Here is an 18,195-nt window from a genome sequence, read left to right as displayed (position 1 = left end):
AATTAATGGATAAAAAATGATTAATAGATCTTGTGTAAAAAGTGACTCATTCTTTTAAATCCAATCAAATATTTTGATGAGTAAACTTGTTTTTCTTAATTTGCATATTAAAATATACAGTAACACGATTTGACTATATATAGTAAGATCTCGTAAACGTTCGGAAAAACATGCAATTGTATAGTTGCTTCACTTTGATTTTGAACAAAAATCCGTATGGGTGTCTAACGAGTTTAGCAAAGTTAAATGGAAAATACACGATATTAATTAATTTATTGAATACAAAAAAGTGATAATAAATATAGGATCACAAAGATTATATTTCATTACATAACAATTTTAACCTAATCCTTAACAAAATTATTCAAAAATAAAACTTAAATTTAAAAACTTAACTTTTTAAAAATGCTTTAAGAAATTGTACCTTACTTTTATTAGTGATTTAAAGACATTAAATTATTAAAATTAACATAGAAAAGGAAAATTCAGTGGTAAATCAATTAACATTTAAATCGATTTGAATTGTGATATATAAGAGTAAGAAAAACTCAAATAGTTATACAAGAAATTAGCCTTGTTTTAATCTTATTTTTTAAAGATGTTAACACAGTTTTCATCCAAATCTATAATATTTGCTGTTGATCTATCCCAATTTTTATAAGAAAGGAAATGACTGGAACAATTAGGCATTTAGTTGTATGTCATGTATTTAGGAGTGGCAGAGAACTTGGCGTAACTCTTGATGACCTTGTGTACTGCGTCTAAGAAGTCCTTCTCAGTGGCAACCTGAATATAAAATCTTGTGTAGTGGGGATAGTAAGGGGAGAATGGGTTGTTTGTAACGATTAGTTTTCTTAATCATTGGTTTAACAACTTTTGACAGGTTGGTTCATTAAGTTGAATATCCAAACGTTTCTATCATTCATTGTAATCTACAGAAGGGGTACTTCTGTGTATCATCATTAGGGATGTACATCAATTTATAGGCTATTGTCTTATCCCTTTGATCCCGGCCCTGGGTCAAAACACATAAAATATGTATAAAAAGTTTAGATGATTAAAGCCTTGATTTGACCATTAGTAACACAATGTAAGAACATTCTGACCATTTCTATCACCCCCAGGACCTAATGTAAGCACAAATTACCTTTCTCCTGGATCTGATGGCAAACATGCCAGCCTCTGTACACACGCTTCGGATTTCAGCTCCTGTTGAGTTCGGGCACAGACGGGCTAACAGCTCATACCTAAAAATATAAAAATAATTCATGACCAATCCATTCTTGATTTGGCAAAATTACCACAGTGACGCTTTCACACAAAGTACCTTGCTAATGTTCCGCAGAGCCCCCATTCCCTTCGTTTAAAAATAATTTGAAATTAGAGAAATTTATTTTTTGTTTGTTTGTTATTACTTTAGTTGATTAGGCTATGTTAGGTTATATTGGGTACTGGAGTGGGTATCCCTACAGGACTTTAGGGCACAACAGGTATAGGCCCCGTAGGGTTAGGGTTCTCAGCAGGGGTTGGATAAAGGAAAAAAACTAACGATTCCTCCAAAATTATTGTTTTTAAGTTAGGAGGGATTATCAGTGCTCAACAGGTACTTTGTGTGAAAGAGCCACTTGACATGCTAATAACTTCCCAACGTCCCATCCTTCTCCTGCTAATTATCAAGTAGTATCTGTGCTATTAGAAACTAATTGATAAGTGCAATTTTAAACCTACCTAATATCCTTTTCCACAGACATTGATCTTGCGTGGATCTTGAATATGTTGGTACGTCCATCCAGGTCAGGTAGGGCAAACTCGACCTTACGGTCCAGACGACCAGGTCTCATGAGGGCAGGATCCAGGGTGTCTGGTCTGTTTGTTGCCATCAATACCTAGGATTATAAATGTTTTTCTTTAAATTAGGTAGATATTTTGTGCAAGTTTTATTTAAGTTTTAATAAAAATTAAGTTACCCCATGTTTCAAAAGATCTATGCCACATTCCAATAAATTACTATTGAAAAGATCCAAAAATCATAACTGTAACTTATAGATATGTATCTAATTCCTAACTAGCAAATGATAGCAACTCGCCCTAATATTTACTCTACAAAAAAAACAGAAATATATAAAAAAAGTCAAAATACTTAAATTATTTATAAATAAAGCATATTATTAACTATAGAGGTATCTCATTTTAATTTATCCTAACAGGATGACTGTCTGTGTGAAGCTTAGGATCTCGCTTACCACTTAACTAAAAGTGAGGTCCTTATAAAATGACATTGACCTGACCACCCACCTTAATATTTCCTCTGGGATCAAAACCATCCAGCTGATTGATAAGTTCCAACATAGTTCTCTGTACCTCGTTATCACCTCCAGCTCCATCGTCAAATCTAAATTATATTCATGTTGTACTTCGGATTATTAAATAAATACACAAATTCAATTTTCTATGTAGGTTTTTGTTTAGATGTATGTATAATGTACAATTCAATTTAATCTATATGAATTTTTAAGATTACTTATATGAGAGTAAAAACAACAAAAGCCTTGTTTAAGTGCTTAGACTTATTTATAAGCACAATAATACTAGGTACCTGGGTATTAAAAATATTTTTCTATTTAAAATAAACTATTAAAATGCTAAAAATAAGAGTTTACAATGATGTATAATTCAATTTTGAAGGTTTTTTTTAAAGGGATTATTGCATTGATTATTATTAGTATTAGATAATTATAATCTAGAGTAATTTAAATGCGAAAAAACTACCTGGCTCCGCCCACAGCATCGATTTCATCAAAGAAGATAAGACACGCCTTCTTAGTTCTGGCCATCTCGAACAATTCTCTCACCATTCTGGCTCCTTCACCGACATACCTGAATGTGAAATCTCATTTAAACTCATTTTCGTGTTTCCGCCCCAGCCCCCCCCTACCCCATAAAATATTCATCATTAATTTGGTTTGAAATGAGCTTTAAACGGGAAGGTTTCCGTCTGTCTGTTAGTAATGCTTCAAAAGACATAGGCAATTTTTTTTATAAAGGTGTATTGATACCCAATCGCATTTTCTTTCTTTTGCTTATGTATGACAACTTAACATCTGCTAAATAACAAATATTTGTCCATGTTTTTTGTGCTTTGCTACTTATGGATGATGTTATCCTTGTTAAAGTTATACGAAATAGTTATTAGGTAATAAGAACAGATCTTACTTTTGAACGAGTTCAGATCCAATGACTCTGATAAAGCAGGCATCTGTCCTGTTGGCTACAGCTCTGGCACACAAGGTCTTTCCAGTTCCTAATAAAAATTAAATGAAGATTAATAAGATTAAATGATATCTTTAATTCCGAATATATTTAAGTAATCAAGTGTTTATTTCATCAAATAAGGGGGGAGGCGAAAGTGACACTTTTTGAAACCAAAACTAAAAGTCAACAAAGGAACTCAACTAAAAAAAGAGTTACAGGTCTGAGATTTTGCATGGCAGTTGCTTTATAGGGGTAAAATATGGAACTGTGAAGAAACGGCGGCGCAACCGCCGAAAACCGCCGTTTCCCGCCGAAATTTTTTTTGCCTTTTCTCGGCGGTTTTCGGCGGTTGCGACGCCGTTTCTTCACAGTTCCATATTGTACCCCTATAAAGCAACTGCCATGCAAAATGTCAGACCTGTAACTCTTTTTTTAGTTGAGTTCCTTTGACTTTTAGTTTTGGTTTCAAAAAGTGTCACCTTCGCCCCCCCCCCCCCCTTTTAAATAATTAAATAATTTTTGTTTTTAAAGGAGGGGGGGGGAGGTGATGATAATTTAACCATATAGTTATAAGTTAATTTGTATTAAGATCAGGGTTGCATATGCTCCAACCTAGTTGAATTACTTTACCTCCTGCTTTACCCGCATCCATGGAGAGGGGAGGGGGGATTATTTAAAATATAAGTTCATTCTTAATTTGCATGATGACATCTTAGTAGTTTTTTCATATGTGGAAGCAAAAGTTTTAAAGTAGCATCTAGCTGCTTCAATTGTGCCACACCACATCAGAAACGTTTTATAATGTTATAAATGAATTCTGTGCATCAAGATTATACCTGGAGGACCATAAAGCAAGACACCCTTGGGTGGTTCAATACCAAGGTTGACAAATCTCTCTGGGTGAAGCAGGGGAGTCTCCACCACTTCTCTCAATTTATCAATCTGCTCCTTACATCCTCCGACATCGGAGTAGGTCACATCAGGCTTCTCTTCAACCTATTAAGATAAAATTATGAATTACATGTTTGCTGAAGTTGTGTATATTATTATGACTGTTATAAATTATATGCAGGGATCAGATACATTTAAAGAATTATACTGTTAAATATTTTTTCATTTTTGTATGATCTCTGTACGTACTGACGTCATGCTTTCCTCATTCCCCATTCATGTCAGGAGTGCCTTTAATTAGAGTGGCTTCATATAGAACATCAGTCAAAACTCTAGGCCAGAGAATCAGGGCTACAATCATAAATATCAGAGTGGGATTCCTTGCTAAAGCTTTCTTAGTATTCCCAAGCTCTAGCCTGCGCAGGACAGATGTTCCTACTTTAATCTAGAAGAGTGAATTTTATTTATCGCATCTTGCCAAGGAATATCAATTTGGATAGCTGTTTAGGTACTGTTAAAGAAGGGCTCTAGTTATAAAATAGAGTAGCTGCGCTACAAATTATTACCTGCATCATAGTGACAGTTGGATCAATTTTTGGTGGCAGGGGAATGTGAATCTGATATTTGTTTCTGTCAACACCAACCCTCATTCCTTCCTAAAATTAAGTTTTATCAAAACTTCAATTTAAAAGTAAGTAGGGAAAAGACAAAAAGTGTTCCTTTAAGGCTGCAAGAAAAAAGGCTCTTCAATCAAAATCAACCATATAGATATCTTTAAAAAGCTTTAATAGAAAATATCATTCTGCATAAATCAGCGAATGAGTAATTCTTTCATAAAAAAACAAATTAAACGGCTCTTACATTTTAATGAATTATTTACCTAATGGCTTTACTCATTTTGATAACAAAAAAAATAAGATCTAAAGAGGATTATTAGTAAAAAAAAGTGGAGCAAAAATGAAAACAGGATTACTAAAAAATAAGGAAAAAAAAATAGGGTTGGGAATCATTAACAGTAATAATTAAGGTGATGAAACAAAACAGGAGCAAATTTCTAGAAAAGACTTAAGGTTTTTATATACAAAATTTACATACCTCAATATCTGTGGGCGCAACAGAATCTGCCAAGTCTACGACAAACTTAGCAAACTGTTTCACATTGATAATATATTTGGGATCTTCTGAATCGGCGTTGATAATCTTTGTACATCTGGCAACCTAGAAAAAGTATAGTTGTTAACTAAGAAATCTTGGACAACTTTGCCTAAAAGCGCTCAGCACATCCTCTATGGTGTTAATAATACAAATGTTTTGACATAACTGTATTGAAACAATTTGATTTACACTGGATTTGTGCAGCGCTATCGTTATCCCAGAATCTTGATAATGTTTATTTAGAAACCTCATAGAATGCTACAATAAAGTATTAGGAAATATTAGTATTTTCCTCAGTAAATCATTTGATGCAGTGGCGTGAAACGGTACACAATTCACAGTGGGTGTGTGTGAAAACATTAGTGGGTGAAAATAAGGAAAAGACGGGCCATCCAAATTTAAATTTTTAATATCCTGCCGCCACTGCTTTGATGCAAATACATGGTGGAGATTCTTTAATTAAGGAATCTCTGTGTAATTAAGTTCTTTTACTTTTCAAAAGCAAATTAGTTAGAATACAGTTAGCAGAAAGGTAGGTATGTATAAGAAATTTCACGTATTAGATCCAATAAAAAATGCCTGACCTGCAAAGGTTGTTCTGACTGCATGCATTGTTTATCAGCCGCCAGATCCCAGAGGGCTGGAGGTGCTAGACCTAATTTAAAAGTTAACTAAAGATTACTATTTTGATTCCAAAAGCTTCAACGTACAAAACTAAAACAAATAAGTTTTTTAAAGTTATGATTTACTTAGGTTTACTTAGTTTTCTTGACACTGTCCTAATGTGATTATACCAGTAATATAAAGTATTAAGGTAATATATCGCTTTTCATTGAACGGATTGCGTTCTCCATTTTGGGTAAGCTTTGCATATCATTTAGGTATTTACTTTAATTCTAAGTCATGGGATTGTTTAAAGCTCTTCCTTCTCCTTCTAATACAGATTCCCTGACATAAAGCAATGGTAATATGGTTAGAAATCTATAGTATTCTTTGCCTGTGTCAGATTCTTTGATTCCGGCCAACTCATTCACGCGCTTGGAAATTTCCTGGATATCATTTTCAACAGCCTAAATTAAGAAAAAAAATATTTTGTAATTTGGAATAGGTAATAAGTAAGTATACTTAATTGTTATTAAGAAATAAATTTGCGAATGTAGCGCCGTAACATGTAGCGCATTCGCCATTAGTCGGGCAAGGGATGGGTTCGAAAATCGACCCTAACTGCGTAATAACTAAACACGGTAAAAGTTAAAATGTTCCTAAGATGACTAACTATTGCCTAACCCTGGTCTTAACATTCCGACGTTGATAAAAATACATGGTTTCATCTAGTTGATCAAAATAACAGAGTTACCCGTTTATCTTCCTGTCAATACAATCTTAAAACACAAAAATCAAAAACAGAACTGAGAAAAAACTTTTTCTCTAACAGAATAATCAACTTTTGGAACTCTAAACCAACAGAAGTGAAAATGTGTTAAAATGTTAAACAATTTAAAGAAAAACTAAAAACACTTACAATTGATGCTTGAATCCAGTGAAAATGACGCTTTTAAAAGTTAAAAATTTTGTTAATAGACACTTGATTCCTGAGACAATATGATATTCCTTTAATGGACCTCTTGGTCCGCATGGAATTATAACAATCAAATCAAATCAAAAAAACATGGCAGATGTCATACTTTGATTAACCCTGACCAATAAAACTACTCAATTAAGTCTGGGTTTTAATTAAAACCATTATTTAAAATATCAAGAACATCCCCTGCACAAGATATTTATCAGCATTATTAAGGTCTTATATATTTCCCTTTTAATTTCGGTTTAATTGTTGACCTATTTGTTCAAACGTACCTTAATAGCCTTGGTGTACTGTCCCTGTCCATAAGATTTCAGCAGAGCAATATCCTTCTCATCCAATGCCTAAAAACATTGATTAAGTAAAAATAACTAAATCATACTGGAATTAATATCTTTTGAGACTTTCATATAAGAACTTCCAACAGGGTCAAAAGTTCCAATATACACTGGATCGATTTAAATGGAAGGTACCTTCTCTCTTCCAAAATATAGCCCGAGATTTAATCCTCCTCCCCCCCCCCCCTATTTAATGTTTCCCAAGAAGCCGTAACCGTTTATAAATAAGAATGATTTTTTTAAAACGTAAAATTTTTCTCAGTATAGGTAAAAAATACAATATGAAAATTAGGTTCTTTTTTGGATAGGTACTATAATTAATCTTAAATAGCAGCTGGGATTTTAAAGTTTCATTCATTAGTTTTTTACATATACAGACAGAGAAAAAGACTCACATTTCAAATTGTCGAGTAGCTTAATTCGCTAAGTACCAAAAAATACAAATATCAATTACATATAATAATACTAGGGTTGGCAATCCCATCAATTTTTGGGTCGGATTTGGATTCTTACAAAAATTGGCAAATAAATAGCGGAATAAATGTGAATTGCGGATTACGAATTTTCGGATTGTGGATTCTAGCAGTATTTATACCTAAGTCTTTTAAAAAATTTAAAAATTCTAGCCCTTACAGCGGCCATTTTATAACCCTTACTTAACCTAACCTAAAATAACAACAAAAAGCTACTGTGATCGATTACCTTAATTTCCTTCTCTTCTTTGTCTTTAGGGGCATCCTTCACCTTCCTCTGGTCAGCTCCAAGATAATCTTTTCCCATTTTTGCTTTATTTTATCTGAAAAGAATAGTTGCATAGGAGGAAAGAGACAATGGGCTACAAATTGTACTAGTACCCAAAGTATTAAAAGCACGTTTTTTCATATATTCGTTGACGCTAAATTTTGGGTACTTTTAGTTTAATGTGATTTTGACTGGTTTCACACACTTTAAATATTTATATTACCGGCCAAATAGTTTGTTTTTATTTGAAAAAAAATCAAAATAACAAAATTCATCTATTAATGCATGTAATGAAGAAATAAAATGAAACAAAAATTAAATCACAAGTTAGAAAGGAGTCGTTAAATTCACAACCGGCAATTAGAGAAAGAGGCATTAAGAGATTTGTTTTCATTTTATGCCTTTTCATTCTGCAATAAAAATGCCGCGTTTTGCGCGTTTACACAAATGTCGTCTTCGTTTAAAAAATATTCTTTGCGATAAGGTTTTTAAAATTAATGACAGAGAAGCAATTTGACACATTTGATAGCTAGATGTTAGTAAATATCACAGATAATATCTCGTAAATGGTGAAAAAAAATCGTTCCTTTATTTTCAGGAAAGCTTATATGTATAGCCTATAATAAAAAAGCAATTTTTGAATTGTGATTCTTAGGACGATTTAACAATAAGCAAGGCTTCTCTATAATTAATACTTAGAATATAAGTATGTCCTTATAAAAAATCCCGTATCAAATTACTTGTTAGAATATTGTTAGCAAAGCTTTTCTAAAATTAGGATCGGTCCGTCATTACGTCCGTATGTTTGTCATTCGTTTTGATTTCAGAGCTTTGCTTTGATGGATCTTGTCATGCTTGTTATTATGTAAATTACAATCCTCGTTTTAATCCTCGATTCATAGACAGGTAAATAATCAGATTATGATATATTAACACAGTATACATATTACTCTCTTCCACTCTCTCCTTCTCTCATTCTCTCTCTCTCTCTCTTCTCTCTTTTATTTTGTTATATGATATCTAAATTTTCTCTAAAGTTCAGTTAACAAACAAAACAACCATTTAATTTTCATAGAAAAGTAGCCCAACGTGTGTCTGTGTGTTTGTACCTAAGGATAACGTACGCTAACCGCTAAACCGACATGGTTCTCCAATGCAATGAAACTTCTCAGGTCCAGGGATGATTTATACTTATTTTGAGAGAGGGTACCTCCACCCTCTAAAGAGAAATAGTCCCTGGAAAGAAATATATAAGAAAATTTTTACTTTTCATTTTTGAACATCAATTGAATTGTATATAGGGTCAACTTAGTGTATTTTAATGTTAGAAAACATAATTTTTGTAAAATTGTAAGAGCTGTTATTCTGAAAGAATCCATAAAATCAGAGGATTTAATATTGGTCCCCATGGAGAGGATTAATTTACTTTTTCAATTACCCAGAACATCTTAAAGGGACAGTCTTTAATTTTTTTTTTGTGTTGAAGCGTTTAGCCATGAGGGGGTATTGTTGCTTAATTTTAAATCCCTTTACCCATTTCTACCTGAAAATGGCCTTAAACTTGCCATTAAACCGTACCTGCTGAACTAAAGTAATAAACAAACAGTGAAAAACTACACCCTCCCCCCTCATTAAAAACAAGGAAAAGGGGTTTTTATCAGAGCTCAACAAGGTACTTTGTGTGAAAACACCGCATCCTTCTCATCATATCATGGCCTGGATTTAACGAATCTAACATCCAATGGCCTAGACAGTGATAGACACGAACCCTTAAAGTAAGCAGAGAAGCTGCTCAAAGTTAAAATACAAAAAAAAACTATTGAGATTTTTTTAAATCAAGAGTTTCTTTTAAACTTTTACAACAGAGCAAATTATAGGAGTGTGTGTGTATGTGTGTGTGGGTGTGAGTGCATATGCGTGAATCTGTGGGTTGGTCTTTGAGAAAGGTAAGAGTAACCAATTATATTCATATACATGTATATATTATTATTTAATCACATATGTATGTATATGGAAAAGGAGAGAGTTTATTCATTTAAAATAATTTTTAAATCAAGATTAGTAACAATCATACATTTGAAGAGGATTAGATTTCTTTTTTTAAAAATGAACTGTTTTATTATCTTCTAGTAATTTAAGTTTAAAATGTTTATCAGTGAGTTGAATCTAAAGAATTAGTCATTAATCAAATAATTTTTTTCAACCCCTTATCTCATTAATTTGCAGTCTGGCTTGGGGAGCCCTAACCTTCCGGGGCATATATGATTATCTCAGCTGCTTTTTAATATAAAATGTTAACTTTTTGTTAACATTCCCCCTTCCAAAGAGCATCAATACTTTGTATGTTAGTTTTTCGGTCATGCTAAAAACTACATACCTATATGTTTCGTGATTTTCTATATTCTTTTTCTGTTCCTCATCTCATTTTTTAAAACCACTGAACATTTTCTCGATAGTTCACTTTGCCCGTTCGTCTATCCATGATTTCTATAGTTCTCTACTTATGGATATTGTCATCCTTGTATTCAAAATAAGTAGCTTTATGTATGTATATACCAGAAAAGATAGAAAGAAAAGCCGCATAAAAAGTAATATGAATGACGAAGGGATTAACTGATTTTTATAAATAAATAAAAAGAAGGATTTAAAAATTTAAAAGTTTCAAGAAATTACAGAGTGATATTTGATAGATTTATAGAGGATTAGTACATAGTATGTATAAATTTACTTACTTCAGCTCAAAATAAAAAAGAAATCTGTTATTTTTTGTAAAGATATCCTTAACCGTAATAAGCTGGGCATATAAGTTTAGGTCTTACTAACATTAAGATAAAACAAGGATGACAACATCCATAAAAGCGAAGCTCTGAAACGTTAGAACAAAGGAACGTTTGTACTTGTAGAGTGTCAGAACTGAAAAATCAGAGCATAAATTATAAATGACGAATCAAAATTTTAATTAAATTTGTTGAAAAACTGCTTAAATACAGGATAATGTTAAGGACATACTTACGTTTTTGGGACTTGATTATAGAGATGTTTCGCTTATAACATCTTTGTTGTCCTAGGAATCAGTATTCCATAAATCAAATTAATCGGATAATTTTATCACATATTTAAAAAGTTTAAAATCAATATGTTTTGTACGTACGGACATTTTAGTAATGATTATAGAGTTGCTACGCTTTCTACTACAGGAATCATCATGCAAAGTTTTAAATCGATGGGACAATTCTAACATACCTAAATTAACGAATAAAAGCTATCTCTCTGTGACGGACGGACGGACGTACGGACGGACCGACCCTAATTATAGAAAAGCTTCGCTTTTAAAAAACAATGGAAAGACAAGCCGAAGGACATAAACACTAATAAAAATTGCAACGGAAATATTTTTAAAAGCGAAGCTTAGAATTATCCTATCGAATTCAAACTTTGCATGGTAATTCCTGTAGTAGTTAGAAAGCATAGTAACTGTATAATCGTAACCAGAATTTCCGTACGTCCATTTTAAACATGTTGATTTTTGACTTTTTAACAACAAATTTTCATCTGATATATATTCCGATTGATCTGATTTTTAATACTAATTCCTAGGACAACAAAGTACAATGTAATAAGCGGAGCATCTCTATAATCATGTACTAAACATGTAAGTATGTCCTTAAACAATATCCTGTATTTAAGCAGTTAACAAATTTATTTATAATTTTGCTTTGACTGTTATAATTTCTATTCTGGTTATTCAGTTTTGACACTCTACCAGTGTTAGTGTTTGTTTATCTTACCGTTTCATTGATTCGCTTTTATGGATGTTGCCATCCCTGTTTACTCTGATTGTTTACAGAAGAACTATGTAAAGTATTGAATAATGCTTAAATGTGAGATGTAAAGGATTAAGATTGGTGGTGTAATTCCTCAATGTTCTATTTGGCCTGGATATTTGGAACGCTTGCGGTTTTATTCGTTCTTGGTATGATCAAATTTTATGTCTTTAATCCATCGTTTGAAGTTTTATTAAATGTGAACCTTTTATACTTTACGGGTTTGTCCGTAGTCCTTAACAAGTTAACTAATAAATTTAGTTATGTTACAGTGATTTTTAAAAGCGACGCTTTTCTATAATTAAGGTCCGTCCGTCCGTCTGTCACAGATAGTTAGCTCTTTTCGTTAATTTAAACAGGTTAGAATTGTCCTATCAATTCCAAACTTTGCATGATGATTCCTATAGTAGTTAGATACAATTTAGAAAGCGTAGCAACTTTATAAACAATACCAGAATGTCCGTACGTCCATTTTAAACATGTCGATTTTTAACTTATTTGACAACAAATTTTTGTATGTTATTGTTAAAATTATCCGATTCTTCTGATTTTTTAAAAACTGATTCCTATTACAACAAGGTACAATGTTATAAGCGAAACATCTCTATAAACAAGTCCTAAAAATGTAAGTATGTCCTTAAACAGTATCATCTATTTATGCAGTTTTGCAACAAATTTTCTAAAAATATTGTTTGTACTGATGCATTAATATTCTGCTTATTCAGTTCTGACAATCTACAAGTGTTAATGTTCGTTTGTCCTTCTATTTCAGAGCTTCGCTTTTATGGATTTTGTCATCCTTGTTTTTACGGTTCGATTTAGAAAGCGTTAAAACGCTAGAATCAGAAAGTATGTACGTCCAACATGAATATTTTTTCTAGCCATTTTATTTTTATGATTATCAGAATATTGTACAATGTTTTAAGCAAAGCAACCCTATATTCAAATCTTAAAATGTATTTATGTCCTCTAAAAAAATACATTCTGAATTAAAATTTTTTTGAATATGTTTTCATTAGATTTTGTTTAGATTGCGAAATTGTTCACCTTCTTTAGGTGTAAGAATACGTTTGTCTGTCTGATTTATAAATTTCGTATGTATTTGTGTTCTTTTGACTTCTGCAAAGCATTTGATTATATTTTTCAATTTTTAAAAAAAAACATGGATGACAACATCCATAAAATAAGAAGCAAGGATAAACGAAAAATAACTTTTGTAGAGTGTCAGAACTAAACAATATTGTACATAAATTTGTTGCAAAATTAATTAAATAAAGGATACAGTAAAAGGAAATACATTATAAGGATTTGATAATAGAGATGCATCGCTTATGATATTGTACTTTGTTGTCCTAGGAAACATTAGTCCAAAAATCAGATGAATAGGTTAATAATGTCATACAAAAAGTTGTCGTCAAAAAAGTTAAAAAATAAATGAGAAGCTACTTTGTAAAGACGAACTATATCGGTTCAGCAGTTAGTAAGATCGGTACAGACAGACAGACACAGACATTCTGTTACTTTTGTAAAGGGTTTAGGAGATAAAGAAAGTGTCATGTGTGACGTCATAAAAATACGGTTTCCTTTCCCACTTCTCCTCTTATCCTTCCTTTATAGACGTATTTCTATCACGTCACACATGACACTTTCCGTTTATCCAAGGATTAATTATATTTTTAATATTATTTATTGATTGATTTAGTTGCCCTGTTCTGTAATTTGCGGCTGTTGATCGAGTTTTTGTTCCACAGAGAAATATGGAGCACCACCAATGTTTTCAATATTCTTCTTTTTCCAATCAATGCAATAGGAATTTATAAACAATAATAGATATATATAATATGTGGATATTATGACATGGGAAAAATTGGCGTCAATTTAGGTTGCCAACATGTAACTTATTTATTGGTCAGTTCGTTCATCCAGTAGGAGGGGATGGGGAAAATTGGATATATATTGGTACCGCTATTTTAGTCCGCTGCGAGATTCATTTGATTAGAGAACATGAATTCTGGTGTAACATTCAAGTATTATATAAATCCATTTATACAATTAATTCTTCATTTTGTGGAAATAAAATGTCTGTTTTTTTTGTGCTTAACTGAATTTAGAGAATGCCTATACCCTATAAATCCTAGTTTTTTTCAATCAATAATGTGTTTGTCTTACTGGCATTTCTTTGTTTGCAAAGAAATACAAATGTCCTGTTTAGAGTCAAGGCCGCATAATAATGACAAGAAAAGCAAAAAGCAAAGATTATATATTTAAAATTTTGAACAACTTTGCTTTTATGAAGTCTTTCATAAAACCTCTCTATATATGATTTATTTAAAACTGAATTTCCGTGACCTTGGCAAAGCAACTGATAAAATAGCAATTAATTAACTCCCTTCAGGAGTGGTTTTATAAAAAAAAACTTTATAAAAGCAAAGTTGTTCAAAATTTTAAATAGATAATCTTTGCTTTTCTTGTCATGATTATGCGGCAACTCCTAGGGGGTGAAAATTGAACTTAAAATTTTTAAATCTAATTTTCTCAAAAAGATTCCTCTGAAATATTTTGGTTTTACCTGGAATCATCATGGTTTCATGTCTAATTTCACCATACATAGGTCCCAGAGCTCGGCACTTACTTTTGTCTTGATTCAATTGTAGCTTAGCGTGAGATATAATATTTTTCAAAACTTTTGAAACCAGTCCAATAATTGTATATAAAATTGTTAGAAGCAACAATTTGTATACCTGCACTGTTCTATCAGATGATGTACATTTATCTAGATAAGTAAGTACTTTAGTACAAATAGCGCAGCTACTTTATAATTTGGGTATGTCTGTAGGTCACCCCGTCCATATGTCATTCGTTTACTATTTATTCTACTAGTTGCTTCGCCCCTAGCCTCTAAGGCTTTGTCCCAAGAGGTTTGATCAACCTAATTATTCGTATTTTTGATTTAAAAAGAAAAAGTTTGAAATTTTTTTATTTTTTTTTTTTTGGGGGGGGGGGTATTTTTCATTTTTTGGGGGGGTTGGGGGTGTCCCACCCTCCAAGAAAATAGCTAAAAACCATCACAGGACCAGTAGGTATATTCCCTGAAGAGTAGAGCCCAATCGGTTCGGTGGTTACTGAGATCTTAAGCTTCAGACGGACAGACAGACGGACAGACGGACAGACGGACAGACGGACAGACGGACAGACAGACGGACAGACGGACAGACGGACAGAAGGACAGACAGACAGACAGACAGACAGACAGACAGACAGACATCGTTCTACTTTGTATTATAGATAACATTAATTTTACTAGCTTACCTTTATGATACGATATATACTTCTTTTTTTAATGAAATTTTGCATTTATAATTATTTTAAGCATAGTAAGAAGTAAATAGTATTTTACAAGGAAAGGGGATGAGTATTCATCCTCTTATTATTTTTCCTTATAATTTTAAGTAACATATATTTCAATACTATGAAATTTAATGTAAAACAATATATAATTCAAATTTCCCAGGACGGAATTAATACCATAAAAAAACCTAGTTTTTACCACTTTTATGGTAAAATTTTACCAGCCTATACGATTTAAAAGGTGGTAAAATTTTACCGTAACCGTGGTAAAAACACTTTTTGTGGTATAGCGAGACGCTTTTTACCATCGATTTTTACCACAATTATCGGTAAAATTTTACCAGATTTCCGGTAAAATATTACCATTTTAGGACGCAAATTTATACCAGATTTTGACCAATTTTTACCACTTTTTTGGTAAAATTTACCGCAAATTTCTGTAAGATTTTACCGAAAAAGTGGTAAAACTGTTCAACACCTGGTAATATTTTTGCCCTAAATTGGTAAAATTTTACCAGAAATAGGGTAAATATGGTAAAAATTTACCAAAAATTGTGGTAAAAACGGGTGGTAAAAATCACGAGAAAGTGGTAAAAAACGACCTTAATTATAGAAAAACATCGCTTGTACACAAATCGCAAAAATAAAAAAAAAATTGTTTTCATTATTATCTTTATTGATTGAAACACTTAAACATATTTTTTTACATAATGATTTACATAGGTACGATAGCGCGATACTATATAGGTATATATTCACAGAAATTTTCTTAATTAGTCTATAATTCTAGACGTGGTTTAAATGACCAAATATTACATAGTTTTATTCAGATAATATAACTGCATGTTTAATCGGTTTAAGCTGAGAAATTAACACAAATATACATAGGTTTTAAGCTGAGATCTGGATTCTAATTGTACTTTATACTAGAACATTTTTATACACAAGAAAAATATATTACGAAGTTACTTTCCATTATAAAATTTTCAAAAATTTGCTATATAGGAATAGCGGTTTCAAATATAATATTATATGAATATTCTCATCGTCAGAACAAAACTGTCAAAACTGTCATATAGATTAATGTACGTACAAATTAAAGGTGGTTAAACATATTTTTGACTCAAGATATCTTGATATATATCACTTTTTTATCACAAATAGTTTATATATGATCTGACTGGAAGGACTATTATACATCAGCTTACTTTTGTCCTTCTTTTCTTTCCTTTTGCCTCTTGTGAAAGAAGACGCGGCAGTCTGCACACAAATAGGTGCATTCGATGAGTCTTGTGTTTGTTGGCAGCTCGCTTCGGGGACTGCGTCCATGGGCGCAGGTCTTGATTTTCCCCGGTGTTGCAGTTCTTTTGCGCCTACTCAGTTTTGATGCTGGCGGGATTGTAGGAGGGGGTGGTTCAAACATCTCCTGCTCATCATCTGACACTCGATACACTGAAATTAAAATATTTTTTAAAATTATTTTTTTGTACAAAAAAATACTTCAATTTTACAATAGTTTTTTTTTCTAGCCTAACCTAACCTAGTGTATTAATAGAAAGAGTAATATTTCTAGTTTTAGCCTAACCTAGCCTAGCCTAGCCTAGCCTAGCCTAACCTAACCTAACCTAACCTAACCTAACCTAACCTAACCTAACCTAACCTAACCTAGTGTAATAATACAATGTATTACGGCATTTTCTTAGTGCCTAGTACAGAAATGTTTCACTATATGCTTTGGGCACAGTCGCTAGTATAAATATTGTACTATACCTGGGCTTTTTGGTCCTGGATTCTTTATGTTCTCATAAATTATATCAAAATCCGGTTTGTTTTCCATCCTGAAATTAAACAATCTATACTACAAAGTAAAACGATTTTTGTTTGTATGTAGCGAAGGATCTTGCTAACCGCTGAACCGATCGGGTTCTTCTCATAGGTACCGGCAAGGGAAGGGAGTGGCAAAAGAAACTTTAAGGATATACTTCATATTAGAGGGTTTAGCGTACAGAAAAATCATTTACAACACAGTCGCCAGGATAAAGTAGTAAAAACAATTTTAAAAAAATCTTACTTTGCTGGTGTTTCCATAACAGTGATTTCCTTAACCTCGTTCTCATCCGAATTTTCTGGAGAGCCAGCTGTTTTGTTCCTGAATTAAACAATATATATATAATAATCTATTTAAATTAAGTAGTTAACTTTTTGGTTCCACATTTACCCCTTCCACCTTACCCAGCTAGAGGCGTACTTGCTAGTACTTGCTTTTAATAAATAAAGGAACACGTTGAATTTGTCTTTACAGAAAAATCATTTACAACACTGTCGCCAGGATAAAGTAGTAAAAACAATTTTAAAAAAATCTTACTTTGCTGGTGTTTCCATAACAGTGACTTCCTTAACCTCGTTCTCATCCGAATTTTCTGGAGAGCCAGCTGTTTTGTTCCTGAATTAAACAATATATATATAATAATCTATTTAAATTAAGTAGTTAACTTTTTGGTTCCACATTTACCCCTTCCACCTTACCCAGCTAGAGGCGTACTTGCTAGTACTTGCTTTTAATAAATAAAGGAACACGTTGAATTTGTCTTTACAGAAAAATCATTTACAACACTGTCGCCAGGATAAAGTAGTAAAAACAATTTTAAAAAAATCTTACTTTGCTGGTGTTTCCATAACAGTGACTTCCTTAACCTCGTTCTCATCCGAATTTTCTGGAGAGCCAGCTGTTTTGTTCCTGAATTAAACAATATATATATAATAATCTATTTAAATTAAGTAGTTAACTTTTTGGTTCCACATTTACCCCTTCCACCTTACCCAGCTAGAGGCGTACTTGCTAGTACTTGCTTTTAATAAATAAAGAAACACGTTGAATTTGTCTTTACAGAAAAATCATTTACAACACTGTCGCCAGGATAAAGTAGTAAAAACAATTTTAAAAAAATCTTACTTTGCTGGTGTTTCCATAACAGTGATTTCCTTAACCTCGTTCTCATCCGAATTTTCTGGAGAGCCAGCTGTTTTGTTCCTGAATTAAACAATATATATATAATAATCTATT

General features: G+C 32.2%; 3 protein-coding genes across 3 annotated transcripts in view; 1 reads left to right on the top strand and 2 right to left on the bottom strand.

Moving 5' to 3' along the window:
* Window positions 1-256: 256 nt before the first annotated feature.
* Window positions 257-8,341, bottom strand: LOC145329714 (26S proteasome regulatory subunit 7). Its single transcript, XM_080174076.1, has 13 exons — window positions 7,921-8,341; window positions 7,156-7,224; window positions 6,296-6,368; window positions 5,883-5,953; window positions 5,239-5,361; window positions 4,710-4,799; window positions 4,089-4,248; window positions 3,214-3,301; window positions 2,770-2,877; window positions 2,296-2,392; window positions 1,729-1,886; window positions 1,148-1,247; window positions 257-786 (listed from the first exon to the last, which is right to left on the bottom strand). Exons 1-13 carry the CDS (start codon window positions 7,996-7,998, stop codon window positions 691-693), a joined length of 1,311 nt encoding a protein of 436 aa, XP_080030202.1. The 5' UTR covers window positions 7,999-8,341; the 3' UTR covers window positions 257-690.
* Window positions 8,342-14,422: 6,081 nt separating this feature from the next.
* The window catches only part of LOC145330732 (uncharacterized), a 32,498-nt gene continuing 28,725 nt past the window's right edge, over window positions 14,423-18,195 (top strand). The window contains exon 1 of the mRNA XM_080175397.1: window positions 14,423-14,564. Within this exon, the coding sequence (XP_080031523.1) occupies window positions 14,542-14,564 (23 nt within the window). The 5' untranslated portion in view covers window positions 14,423-14,541. The remainder of the gene's footprint in view (window positions 14,565-18,195) is intronic.
* LOC145330661 (uncharacterized) lies at window positions 15,787-17,961 on the bottom strand. The gene is made up of 2 exons (XM_080175323.1): window positions 16,902-17,961; window positions 15,787-16,583 (listed from the first exon to the last, which is right to left on the bottom strand). The coding sequence occupies exons 1-2, from the start codon at window positions 16,966-16,968 to the stop codon at window positions 16,336-16,338; spliced, it is 315 nt and encodes a 104-aa protein (XP_080031449.1). The 5' UTR covers window positions 16,969-17,961; the 3' UTR covers window positions 15,787-16,335.

The sequence above is a fragment of the Acartia tonsa genome, chromosome 10, assembly GCF_053477335.1.
Source record: "Acartia tonsa isolate MP-2025a chromosome 10, ASM5347733v1, whole genome shotgun sequence".
NCBI classification, from domain to species: Eukaryota; Metazoa; Arthropoda; class Copepoda; order Calanoida; family Acartiidae; genus Acartia; species Acartia tonsa.
Note: the sequence above shows the minus strand (reverse complement) of the source record. Positions and strands in the feature narration are given on the sequence as shown.